At 35.7% G+C, this 14,061-nt stretch overlaps 2 protein-coding genes across 2 annotated transcripts; both read right to left on the bottom strand.

Annotated features, from left to right (window-relative positions):
* Positions 1 to 596: 596 nt before the first annotated feature.
* LOC121266777 (probable LRR receptor-like serine/threonine-protein kinase At5g45780) lies at positions 597 to 6,471 on the bottom strand. The gene is made up of 11 exons (XM_041170589.1): positions 5,737 to 6,471; positions 5,466 to 5,598; positions 4,964 to 5,035; positions 4,382 to 4,525; positions 4,203 to 4,274; positions 4,059 to 4,118; positions 3,206 to 3,279; positions 2,973 to 3,119; positions 2,535 to 2,873; positions 1,605 to 1,996; positions 597 to 1,217 (listed from the first exon to the last, which is right to left on the bottom strand). The coding sequence occupies exons 1-11, from the start codon at positions 5,849 to 5,851 to the stop codon at positions 897 to 899; spliced, it is 1,869 nt and encodes a 622-aa protein (XP_041026523.1). The 5' UTR covers positions 5,852 to 6,471; the 3' UTR covers positions 597 to 896.
* A 525-nt stretch (positions 6,472 to 6,996) lies between these two features.
* LOC121267816 (shaggy-related protein kinase eta) lies at positions 6,997 to 12,886 on the bottom strand. The gene is made up of 12 exons (XM_041171888.1): positions 12,729 to 12,886; positions 11,556 to 11,645; positions 11,298 to 11,357; positions 10,945 to 11,217; positions 10,800 to 10,874; positions 10,191 to 10,247; positions 9,091 to 9,231; positions 8,909 to 8,959; positions 8,736 to 8,831; positions 8,388 to 8,471; positions 8,038 to 8,139; positions 6,997 to 7,642 (listed from the first exon to the last, which is right to left on the bottom strand). The coding sequence occupies exons 1-12, from the start codon at positions 12,741 to 12,743 to the stop codon at positions 7,547 to 7,549; spliced, it is 1,140 nt and encodes a 379-aa protein (XP_041027822.1). The 5' UTR covers positions 12,744 to 12,886; the 3' UTR covers positions 6,997 to 7,546.
* Positions 12,887 to 14,061: the final 1,175 nt, after the last annotated feature.

Here is a 14,061-nt window from a genome sequence, read left to right as displayed (position 1 = left end):
ATTAAGTTGTAATGATAAGTGAGTCACAACTTTTTAATATATGTTGATTTTAATAATTTAGAGGAAAAATATTTAATTTGAGGATATAAAATATATATATTTATTTAACAAAGTTCGAATTTCTAAACTCATTTTTTTTCATTTGCAGTTGTGTGTAGTCTTACAAATCTTGCAAAATATCTAGCATTACTTTCTATTTTATTTTATTACATGCAATCGCATAACAATACTAATAGCCAAGCAATTCAACTTCGTGATGTATATTTGAAAAATATGAGAGAAGTCTTTCTCGTCGCATGCAGTTGCTCTCTTATTATACAAGACGGGTTCTTCCCAATTATTGCTGTGGACCAGAAAGAAAGCTCAATATCAAATAAAAGTGAAAATGGGTCGGAAAACTCATAATCACTTTCATTGTATTATGGATTTAGGTTATGTTTGGTTGTCCAACGTTATTTCAACCAAACTCAACTCATCTCAAACTAATCATTGATGAGATCTATTACTTTTTCAATTTTTTATAAAAAAATTAAATTCATCTCAGCCTACTCCATACATTTCAACTTAAAAATTAAACTCGTCTCAACTTAAAAAAGTTAAACCCATCTCAATGGGACTCACAAAATACTACTATTCACAATTAACTCAACTCAACTCATCTCAACATCTATGCGTAGCCTCAAAAATGTTCTTCTGTGTTGACGGCGGCCCATCTTGAAACTAGATGGCAGTCTTGGCTCATTTTGCAAGCTTAGAACAAGAAGGATGAACCCATTTGACCATTTCGGCCAGTTGAAGAGTATGGAATAGTCGAGTCGGTTTGTGTATAGCATCTATTCTAATGAAGTACAAAACTCATTTACAGTTGAACTTGGAAGGAAAAATTGAACTTGTTGTCACCGAGGTCCAGAAAGCTCCATTGCTTCGATTATAAATGAAGATTCTTGATGAGCATCACTGTTAATTCTGGAAAAACTAGAAGCCCTTGCTTCACAAAGGTTGGTTCCACCTTGTGAATCCTCTGTATGTCCTGACTGCTCAACAAGACCTTCCAAGACCTTCAAAACTTCCGACATCTTTGGCCGGAGGTTGGGATGCGACTGAGTACACTGCAGAGCCACCTCTACTACTTTCTCCAGCTGTAGTGCATTGAAGCATTCCCTTAGATCCCTATCTACTAGCATTTCCAGCCTCTTCTCCTCATGCAATGTTCTAACCTGAATTGTTCAACTAATATTTAGAAACTGATAATTAATGCAAAAACTGATGCCCAAATGCAAGATAAAACATTATCTTATTCAGCTTTGACATTTACAGAAGGGATGAGAGACAATTTAATTTTTATGGAGTTGCTTTGGAGGAATCTATCTCATAAAGACAAAAAATTATATCCTAAACTACGTGAAGAAAGAATAAAATCTTATGCAAATTGAAAATTGGAAGAAACTTATGTACCGGACCACTTGGAAAAAATCCAAAATACGGGCAAAGAGAAGTGTAACTCATGCACCTCATTAATCAGTAAACTATGCAGTAAGACCAAAGACATTTCACATGATTCCGCCATGACTATAACAATATACTGAAAATAAAAAACTACTCACCCAGTCAAGAATCATCCCTTTCTGAACTTGACCATTTCCACCATCTAATGCCTTTTGCCCTGTTATGAGTTCCAAAAGTAGTATGCCAAATCCAAAAACGTCTGTTTTTTCAGAAGATTGTCCAGTCGAAAGATACTCTGGGGCAATGTGTCCTACTGTGCCACGAACTGCAGTAGTGACATGTGAATCCCTCTGGTCTAACAGCTTAGCAAGACCAAAATCCCCAACTACAGCTTCAAAACTTTCGTCAAGCAAAATGTTTGCAGCTTTGACATCCCTGTGAATTATTCTTGGATTACACTGTTCATGCAAGTATAGAAGCCCGCGGGCAGCTCCAACCGCTATCCTCATTCGTCTGTTCCAATCCAAAGAAGGCTTTTCTCGACGAGTGTCTACCAATAAGAGGCAAGCATTTAGGAATCAGCAAGAGGAATAAGAGAAAAGCTGCAGTTTTGGTTTAGCTTTGATTGAAGCAAGAGCGCATAGATGATATAGATTCCAAGTCCAGGGAATTCAAGATTGAAACCATGAATGAGAAATTGTTAACTGACCAATTGTTATACCGCATGCATTTTGAAAATGTGATGCAACCACAAAACTTAAAGGTTTCCACATTGATAACGACTTTTTCATACCGTAAAACTGAGATTCAAAAAGGCTTTAAATGAAACCACACGAGATATCTATTACGTGTTTCCTCTAGAATAATTCAAGTCGTTATCTTAGGGATGATCATTTTCTGAAATAATTTTCAAGGGGAAAAAAGATTCTCACTCACTGAAAAAGATCAGTAACTAAAAGGTTGAGCTTTCCTCAAATATTACAAATTACAGTTGAGAAGCACCAGTTTGAACAAGTTCTTTCACAGAGAGAGAGAGAGAGAGAGAGAGAGAGAGAGAGAGAAGCGCAGCAAGCCAATATGGAACACACCTCTCAAGCGGTCAGCAACACTCCCATTTGGCATATAAGGATAAACTAGCAACCTTTCATCAGAGGACATACAAAATCCATACAAGCGTAAGAGATTTCGATGCAAAGCCAAGCCAATCATTTCAACTTCAGTTTGAAACTGCACTTCTCCCGTGTAATTTGGATCTTTCAGCCTCTTGACAGCAACCACTGACCTATTTGGAAGATATCCAATATAAACCACTCCAAATCCACCTTGCCCTATGACGTTTTTGGGACTAAAATTTCCGGTGGCATTTTGCAGTTCACGAAACGTAAACCTCTTGAGTTGACTAATATCAAATTCATAATCTTGCTGCACTGAAAATATCAATTTATGAGCAAATTTGAATCCTCATAGCTTCTTACAATCCCAATCATCTACTTGCTTGATGGAAAATGCCTTAGTTTAGGAAGTACCATAAGATGTAAAGAGAAGCCGAGATCTGTTCCAATGCACCCAACAGACGAGCAGCATCAGAGAAACCACAAATGCACAACTGATGCTAACAGCAACAGAAAGCACCCACTGATGATGACCGCCGACTTTCTTAAATAAACCTGTATCTGAAATTAAATTATCATGCATATGCATCCATATCGATTCAAGAAATCACTGGCAAAATGTGTTTTGACAGTTTGCATCAACAGACCATTTATCGGTTGTGAAACACCCATGCAAACTTGTGTTGATGAAGAAGTACAAAGAAAGTTATTCCCTGCAATACTGCAATGAAAAACATGAAAACCGTCAAACAGCTAAAATACCATATCAGGAAGAATTTCAAAAAAATTTATTTTTTTGAACTGTCAACAAAAAATGAAGAAAGCATTCTTGCAATTGTAAAAACAAAAAATTATCAACTGCTTAGCACAACATGCTACGCTAGATTTTTTCCCTCTTGGAGGAGGATTGGCCCTTGCTGCCACTAATAAGCCTTCCTACTGGGGAGCACAAAGAGAAGGGCTTTGATGGATGAGCTCAACATTCTGGGATATATACATAGACTTTCTAGTAAGGAGAGCATTTGCATAAATATACCTACATAAATACATATATATGTATATATATATATATATTGCTACTATATTGGTTTGGCACTAACATCATTTTTCTTGTTTAATTATTTCTGATAAAATAACACAGATGCGTCCAAAACAAACTCCCCAAATGATGGTTCAATGCATAGGATCACTTGCATATCAGAAACTAAGTAAAATCAGTAAAAACAAATTATGAAGCCAAAAGAGGACCTTATATAAAGGCAATAGAATGGCATGATCTAAAATATTGTGTTGGAGCTGGTGAAATAGCTCAACTAGTATGTAAGCCCACACCTAAAATAAGTCCATTGTTAAGTGTTTGTTCTTGACAAATCGATCAGCCATTGATGTAGGACAGTGTCACTTGATAAAATAACTTGGCATAAAAGCAGTAACTATGGACTGGAAATATGATAGTCTTTATTGTTACAAAAAAATTCCTCTTTTCACGAAACACCTCACCTGTAGCCTTTCGCTAGTATTTTTGGAGAGGGACCGCTGAGATTATTAAATGAAAAATCCCTATGCAATACAGTGAAAAATGATTAAAATCCTTTTAAGAAAGTTATGAGAGAAAGCGTAATTGAAATTTGATGGAACACATACAAGTATGAAAGACCCGTGAGATTAGAAACAGTTTTGGGAATCTGGCCCGATAACTTATTTCTACTGAGCTGCCTGGAATTTTTGCATGGGAGAGGTTTAGAGAACATATGTTTAGAGAGAACAAAATATTAAAATGAATAGGAATACAGGTGCCCACATTATCTTTCGAGAATACTCACAAGTAACTTAGATGCGTTAGAGACCCCAAAGAGTCTGGAATTTCTCCATCAAACTGGTTACCCGAGAGGTCAAGAGTCTGAAGCTCTGAAAGCTTTCCTATGTCGGGTGGGATGGGACCAGATAACTGATTGTTCCGCAATAACCTGCAGCAAGAAATAGAAAAAATCATTTGGTGAATGCAACATTTATTCCATCCTTTTGGCAGCTACACAACAAAAGATTTGCACAATAATTTCAGTTCATCAAGCAACTAATAGAAAAGAACACCTTCTATATCATGAGCTTATGAAATTATCACTTGTTCCAAAAGCTTGAGCTGATGGGAAGAGATAGATTTTGTTTTATATCTTAACACCCCTCAATGAGTAGACCCAACATGTGAAATATTTAATAAAATGGAGTAAAGTGTAAAACAAACTTAGGACCTCTACTCTAATACCATGTGAAATAACCGTTTGCCCTAAAAATATAAACTGATGCGAAGACGTAGATTTTATTATTTATTTTATATCTTAACAAAGCCTCCAATGAACTGACAATCTGTTGGTGCCATGAATCAGCAGAATGCCAAGAACTCTTACATTGCCCGAAGATGACTCAAGTTCCCAACACTTGGCGAAAGCGTTCCTGATAAGCCCATATTGGCCATCTCACTACCATCATCAATAGAAAACAAGTAACATTAGAAGCGCATTTAAGATTTTAAACAGACATCCTAACCAATAAAACCCTTCACATTGAAAAGTAACGGAACTCCCTCTCCAAAAAAGAAGACATACAGACCGAAAAAGAAGCAATGAGCAATTTTTTACTTCCATACCCACTCTTAAGTTGCCAAGAAAGCCAAAGGGGGTAAAAACAAGAAGACAAATAGCCGTTTACAATTCTTCAGTTCAGTTCCCCAATGTCAAAACCAGGGTATACTTTATATAACAAGCCTTCTTTGCAACTATGGTGGTAAGTATCCGCCTTTATGTAGCCAAGGTCAAAGGTTCAAATTATGGTAGAGAAAAGAAGGAAAGGCATGACTTTTGGGGAACTGAACAGGAGCAATAATGTGATGGCAGAATGGGAGACACTCACAGGGAAACAACGAAACCTTCGGCAGAGCAAGCGATCATGTTCCACGTGCAAGGATCAACAGAGTTAATATCCCACCCATCCATCACATGCAACTCGTCCTTGATCTTACTCTTCACTGCCATCAGAGCAGCCACTGCTTCATCCAAAAATGACAGATTCAGCACAAACGACACAGATAAAAAGAAAAGATATCAATGCACGAATATCAAGAGAAGAAAAAAGCAAGGCATCCCGCATGTATTTGTTTCTTGAAGACCCGCGTGGGACATACCCTCATAGCTAACACCCTTGGGTGAAAGAAGACTGTCGGTATCAGCAGCAATCATTGGCATCCAAAAGAAGTTAAGAAGGAAGAAATACCCAAAACCCAGCCTTACACATTCCATGGAGAAAAACTGCAAAAGTTAAAGAAACGCAAGAACCAGAAAAGTTCTGAAAAACGTTCCTGGTAACTTAGTACTGGCGTTTCCAGAGTCTTCAGAGTTCAGACTGACAGTATAATACTATGATCCAAAAGTTTTTCCACCATTGATTGAACTTCGCATGGGGGAACCTTTCTGGAATCTCGCTTGCCTGGGGAAGCTAACAATTTTTTTATTGTTTTCAATCGAAGGGATCGTAGTTGTCTAATTGTGAGGAGCTCGAGATTTGGGAAGTGGACGGGGGTTGTCGGCTGGTTTTTTCAGTTTAAAAGGCAGTTGATTTTGTGTTGTTGGGTTGTACGGTTGGTTTCTGGTCGAGATGTGCGTGGGCATGTTTGAGCCGTTTGATTCTTTGACTTTGACTAGGAATGGGCCCAGCTGTAACGTGGCTCGAGTCTGGGATTGCTCAACGTTTGTCATTGGCGCCAAGCTTTTGTATACGTTGCCGTTGTATTGGACTTTTAGGGTGCAAGTCTGCAAGCACAGTTCTGCAACCACGACGTCGTTTTTGTTTGTTCTTTGCTATTTTATCTTTCCATGTCTTTTCCTCCACTTCCCACTTCTCAAATAATGTAAGGTAATCGATTTCATATGACATCCTACTCCTCGAAGTTTAAAAAAGTCAATCTGCTTTTAACATATTTAATTTCGTTTTTTTTTAAGTAATTTAATTTTGGTTTCTCTCGAGATTTTATATTATTTTACATTTTAAAATTGTAAAAATTATATATAATAAATTATTATATTTTTAAGCCAATTTTAAAATTTATATTCTAAATTAAATTATGACACGTCCTCTGCCATATAGATGTTGTCTGAGTTTGATTTACATTTGTTAAAATTTGAAAGGAGACATTTTGTTTAAAAAATGAATAGACAAAATTGCTTTTAACTGAAAAAATAAATTAATTTTTCCATAAATCTTTCTAATCTTATACATTCACTTTGAAACATGATGCATCTAGTGTATTTCCAAACTCATGATGTCTCTTAGGATCCTTGATGGATGCCAATTTTCAACTGAGAACAATATGAAAAAAATTATGTTGTAATTCACTTCAACACGATAATCCTTCAGCGACATTGAACCCAGCAAAGGAATCAATGCATAGAACAAGCAAAAATAATACTGCACACAGAACAATAGCATTTTAATTCGTACAAACAGTAGGTAGCATCTTTAGCCTGCAAATATAATTCAACCAAAAAAACATCCACCAAAGAACTAAGGGAAGCAACATGCAAATAAAACCAATATCCAACAACCAACTGCAAGACCGCCCCCACCCTTTTGTTCAGCCACTCTATTAGGGGCTTTCTTCCTAGCTATATAGATACACTTTCCCCTGGCTTTTCCTCTGCTAGAAGCTTTCTGATCACCATCTCCAGCTATCTGAACTATCAAACATGTACAGAAACGAAATGGAAAGGAGGTTTGGAAAGAGTAGGTCGTGGGAGGGATAGCGACAAAATCGTAGAAACGAACTCATCAAGTGCAGTTATCCAGACACTTGTGTATCTACGTGTCTTGGTAGGGCAAGAGCAAGAAATGATATACTGGTTCAGGCCTCAATGCATGGTGATACCAACACAAATATAGCACCTCCTTGCATCACACATTAAGTGGAAGATAAAACATTCCCATATAACTTTCCTCACTTATGTGCCGGCTGGATGCAAAAAATCTAGACCCATTTGGCGTTTCACATGCTCTGGTATCAACCTATTCACAAGCTCTGGAGAAGCTCCTGACAACTGTAATCACCAATAGACAAATCAGGAAAACAATTTGTTGCAAATTAAACATTCAAACTGAATAGTTGCTGAACATCCCAATCATCCAATAAGTCAATGTTAAAGCATGTTCCTACCACCTATAAATAATGTCTACAACATTTAGGAAAAATGTCATAAAGAATGTGGGCATTTTGCAACATTACTTAATGACATATCCATACATACATACTAACAGGCACATAAAACAATTAACTTTCTCTTAGATGTGACATGCAAGAATAAATATATATTAATGCTTTATACCTCAGTATTTGGCCATTAAAAAATTCATACTGAAGTATCATTTTGAATCCAACCACTACCACTAATGGACAAGCATATTCCACGAAAAAAGCAAAAAAGCATACTCATACTTCCTGTTTAAAGTTGAAAAGTGGTGGCAATGGGCGACCATTTGGTAGGCGAGCATTGGGTTCTCGGAGTTCATCGAAGAAAGGGTGTGCACATGCTTCTAGCTGTGATAACAAAGAAGCTCTAAGTCAAAAAGGAGATTGATCACAAACACCCCCACACAAACACACATCTAAAGCCAAGTCCATACACTTGAACATAACACACATTTCCATAATACAATAAAATAACAGAACTCAGACACCAAATAATCTATTGGAATTTACCATGACTAACTTCTTATCACATTGGCTACACCAAAATTAAATGTAGTCATATTTTCACATAAAAGTAATGGCAGAAATGAACTCACTGCTGTGCAGCGAAGGCTGGGCGAGTATTGCAGCAGTCGTGAAGCCAGATCAATTGCTTCTGGAGGCATCCTTTTATGGAAAACCTAAATCCAGAAGTTTAAAAGTTAGCTGTAATTTACTCCAATGTGTTATATTGAAGAAGGAAAAACATAACTGGTGGTAGAGTAATTAAGTTAATTTTTGCATCATCTAAGAGCTTTAGGTAAACAAACCTCATAAGTATACCTAATTCAAACAAGAACAGCATATAATCACCAAAAAGCTCAAATGAAAATGGCAGATGATGCCTCTATATATCAACTTAATCTGATGAAAATTTATTAATTGGAAGGAAATAAAGTGCAAACCTTGTGCCAAGGATGTGCTTTTATCTGTGGAAACCTAAAATCAGTATAGTTTGGATTCATGCAACGAATTTCTTCACGAGTTGGTGTACCAAGAACCTGTATGATAAAACATAAGAAGTTGATGCATGATCTCAAGAATTGCATGCATAAAAGCATAGATAATAAAACCGAACCTTGATAATTTCTACTAGCTGGTCGACCGCATTTTCTCCAGGGAAAAGTGGCTACAAAAATAACAAAGTAGGTGAGGGAAGACCTACCCTCAATTGAAAGGGGAAAAAACCATCCTTGCAAAGACTGCTGGAAAGTTAAATTAAATTTTTTAGGAAGAAAAGGGGACGAAGAAGAAGCTAACCTGCCCCAGAAGAAGCTCTGCAAGGACACAACCAGCTGACCAAATATCAATTGAGGTTGTATATTCTGTGGCACCAAATATAAGTTCGGGAGCTCGGTAGAATCGTGAACATATGTATGATATGTTAGCTTCGCCTTTCACCTAATCTCACAGGTAAATTTAGGGTGAGCGGCAGAAACATTACATTCGAGAATAGACCAAATAAAAAAGGGCATATTCTCTAGAAAAACTCTATTCGCAAGCTCATATTTTGATACACTAAGACACACCAGTGATGTGGAGGATATAGAAACATGCTACGTCAACTAATAAATAGAGTTTTGACTTTTTATAACTAGTTGAGGTACTACAACAAGTGGCGTGTTAACAGACCAGGCTTGCAAGTCGCACGACTCTATTCTCTAACATAACATTATAAGCAATCACAATTCAATGTCTTCCGAGAACAAACAACCAAAAGTAAGCTAAGCATGAAGCTTAAAGCCAAAACTCCACTTGCACCCTTAAACATAGGCACCCCCTCCCTTCTCTTGACCAAGAAAAGAGACAACCTGAGGGGAAACAAAAATGAATCTTTTTCTAATTGTTGATAAATGTCATGGCTGATAAACCTCCCCTTCCAAAGATCAACCAAAAATAAATTAAAAGATAACATTGTTAATATAAAGCACTGTCAACCTACTCTGGCTGCCATGTAAATGGTACATTGTAGTACAAAATAAATATATATATTAGTAGAAAATTTTCCACAAATAAACCATGCAATCTGACATAAACCGAATTAGAGACAACAGAATATATCGCTTAGTAGTTACACTATTCTCAACAATATCTAAGCCATAACCTAAACTGCAGTCACTGCAAATAAAGTTGAAACGAACAAACACATTATGGCATAATAGGCCACAATTTTAAAATCAATCAAAAAACAGACAAATGACATGAATGTTGTAGCTTTTTATGAGAATAATAAGTTAGCATCCAGTTGAAATCCTAGACACCTGGATTCCTAGAGTATAAATCATTGGTCAGCAGGAAAATTAAAATGCATGGAAACCAGAGGAAACATGTGAAACTTTGAGAATGAGAGGTCAACATACTAGCATTTTTGCACTTCCAAAATCGCAAAGCTTAACCTGGTGAGTGAGAGGATCAACCTGTAGCCAGTCATGAATAGTTAATAAAACCAGTCACATCATTATATTTTTATTATTCTATTTTAAAAACGCAGCAGTTAAGAAATTTTGTTGTTCATTTTTTTTTCTAGCAACAGTCTAATTAGAGGTCGTTTAGACACCAGGAGTATCTCAAAATTTTGTGAATAGTAATGAAATAATTTGAATTAAAACGTTTTATTGGTTTTTGGAAAATGAGCAAGAAAAAGATGAATATAAATATTATAAAGTAAAAAATTGTTTGAATATAATTTTTTAATATTACTTTGTTTTGAAATTTGAAAAAATTGAATTGATTTTTGTGTTTTGTTATGAAGTTTATAAAAGTTATATTGGTTTTTGTGTTTGGATAATGATTAAGTAATGATTAGATGAAAAAAGTTGAAAATTTAAAATTGAAAAGTGTTTTTTGTTTGAGTGATGGTTAGGAATGAAATTATGAGAAGTTCTGAGAATTTTGAGAATTTCACGTCTCATCTCTGTGTCAAAATGTCCCTAACTTTTGTTGCCATTTAAAATAAGAGAAGAGCATACCAAAAGATTTTGAGGCTTCAAATCCCTATGGCAAACTCCAGGAACCGTGTGTATATAAGCCAGCCCCCTAAAAATCTGGAAGCACCCCAGTTAATACCAGGAAGAATGTGATTAAGACAACATCATAAGAAACCATTATATATACCTGGTACAAGTAAAGTTTCACAAAGATGAGTGGCATTCTCTGATTTGCGCTGCTGTAATGCTTCAATACCCGATACATGGTCTCCGGGACATATTCCATAACAAGGTTCAGAAAAAGTTCATTCTTACTAGTTGTGGAAAAGAAACAATGCTTCAGAGAAATCACATTTGGATGATCCATCACACGCATTAACTGCAGTTCACGATTCTTATATCTTCTGTCCTGCAAAACCTTCTTTATAGCCACAGTATCACCAGTTTCCAAGCATTTTGCCTAAGAAGACAGAAATATCAGGAAAATAGCATGTTAGGGAGGGAGAGCAATAGAGAGCTGCAAAGGCTACGTTAGTATACCTGGAAAACAATTCCAAATGAGCCAGTCCCCACAACACGCTCTGCCATGTAACTAATTGTCTGCAATGAGAATTCACCAAAGGCATTAACTTCATGAGTTTTAACTGTCTAAATCTCCAAAATTGTTCAATACTGTTGTAATAATTTATTTTTTTATAAATAACATCCATATTTGTAATAATTAAAGCAGTAACAATAGATTTAGTAATGGATATGAAAAAGGAGAGCAACAAAATAGGTATTTGCGAAAATGCTTACTTGCTTAGGTTCTCCATTTTTTCCTCCAATCGTAGTGGAAATGATGTGCCCCGTCGGATCATTTCCATCAACAACAGCACCAGATATTTCCTGCGAAATACATCACGATGAGGCTTGAGTATTTTAAGCAAAATAGGCCCTGTTTGGATACAGAGATGGTTTTATCTCATCTCATCTCATCATTACAACTTTTCCAAATTCTTATACAAAATATAATAAACAATTCAACTTTTTTAAATCCCAAAACAATAATAATATTCTAACAATATTTTATTCAACTTATCTAAAGTCATCTCATCTCATCTCATCTCATCTCATCTCATCTCATCATCCAAACCAGCCCTAGACTTTCAAATTAGCAGGTGTCATCGGCAACACCAGCACCGAAGGCTGGGAAAGAAAAGAAACGAAGTAACTCAATACTTCATGAGCATATTATCAGCTTAGACTACTAGAAATGGAGTCTGCAAAAATACAGGCAGGAAAAATTACATAAAACAGATAAAGAAGCGGATCAAACCACTGAGCTCATTAAACAATCTTGCCAAAACACAATGACTACCTACCCAAAACAATAAGCAAAAGCACTCGAAACTCTAGTAAAAACCGAGGCAGCTACCAATTAAGCTTGATCCAATGGAAAACCGTGTTCAAAAATACAAATTAAACCTCAACTGTTTGAGGAACCCAAAGTTTAACCCATCTAAACCAGAAGAGCTGATTACTTTGATCTAAAGGAGAATTCAGCTAAATCGACAAAATCAAGCTCTGAAAAATGATAATAAAGTAAAACCAAAAGATATTCTAGATGCTAGAGACAGATCGGATAGGCGTACAAAATCCAAAAAATGGGTCCTTCTCAGAAATCAGAAGCAGAAAGAAAAAAGATCCGGCCATGCGAAGCACTCGCTTCGATGTCAGATCAAACCAACAAGATCCCTCTCAGAGTCTCCCTACAGATCAGCGACCGAGATCACCGCAAACCCTACCACGCCGTTCAGTTGTTGGGAAAACAAAAGAAAAAAAAAGATTTCCAGAAGACCAGATCCCGCATTTCTCACTCAAAACTCTCCTACCAACAACAAACCAGCTTATCCTCCGGTTTTTCTCAAACCCAAACGATCAAAATAAAAGAATTTTTCTTTGTACCGGGGAATTCGAAACGATGAGTACCCTATCGTCGGCCATGTCCGGACGTAGAAGACGGAATATTCTTGTAAGCTCTCAGTCGATGAAGATGATATGGAAGAAGATCATTGTGTGGAGGAGGAGGCCCCGGCGAGAGACACCAACAAGCCCATGTGATTCCCACCTCCTTTTTTTCCTCGAAACTCTTTTCTTCTTTGCTGTTGGGGGCAGAACAAAGCAAAGGGCTCTACTGTTTGACGAAATTACGAGATTGGACTTTGAATATTGGACTCATCGCCGACGTCAATATGACTGGCCAACCATCTCTTTCCATTTCTACTTTTCTTCTTTCCTCCGCAAAGAAATACAAAAACAAAACATGTCATGTACGACTACAGTCCTAATAAGGTAATTGAATTGACTGATGAAGCAGAAATTTAAATAAATAAATAAATATGTAAAATATTTATACGATTATCCCTCAAAGTAATGTTCTCGTTTATTGCGTAATTATTTTAAAAGAAATTATTTATTATTAAAAAATTAATTTTATTTACATAAATCTTGTATTTATTTATTTTTTTAAAAAATTATGTAACGTTTGCATACTTCAAGTCTACAATTATAAATATCTTTTTATTATTTTTATTATTTTGTATTGAATTTAGGATGAATTATGAGTACCTCTTTCTAAATAAAATGAATTTCAATTGTAACCTGTTAGGGAATGGATTATTTGTTTTATTCATAACATGGTATTTATTTAATATAAAATATAAGATATTTTAATAATTCTTTTTAATATAAAATTATTCATTACAAGAGAGCATGTGTAAATACTATTCATGTCAATGATGGTACATTGGTCTCATGCACCAATAATGAGACATGCCAAAAGACCCCATTTGATAAAGCAAAATGTTGATATCCTTGCCGAGGGACGTGTGAGAACAGCACAACAATAAATGGAGGAAGGTAGATCAAACAATACAAATTTTGATGGAAAAAAAAAAATAGCAAGAAGAGAGATAGAGTAGAAGAGAAAAGAGGCAAATGAAAGGAGCCTAAAATAAGGGAAATGAAGAAGAGATGAGGAGGTCCTTAGAGCTTGCCAACAGTCGAAAGTTCTGGAGATAAAATTCTCAACCAATTGATTTGAGACTTAATCCATTCAACTTACTTTTGTAGTTATTTTTCTCATCGAGTTATTCTACTCTCAAGTTAGTTTATAAAACATATCATTCACATTATTTAAATAATAAGATTTTATTTGTAAAATTAATTTTATATTTTATATTTTAAATCAAATTATCTCATATAAGTACTTTATTAGAAATTATCTATGTTGACTTATAAATAGAATTTCTTTTCCTAAAAA

The sequence above is a fragment of the Juglans microcarpa x Juglans regia genome, chromosome 5S (genome assembly GCF_004785595.1).
Source record: "Juglans microcarpa x Juglans regia isolate MS1-56 chromosome 5S, Jm3101_v1.0, whole genome shotgun sequence".
Classification (NCBI taxonomy): Eukaryota; Viridiplantae; Streptophyta; class Magnoliopsida; order Fagales; family Juglandaceae; genus Juglans; species Juglans microcarpa x Juglans regia.
This window is presented reverse-complemented; position numbering and strand designations above follow the sequence as displayed.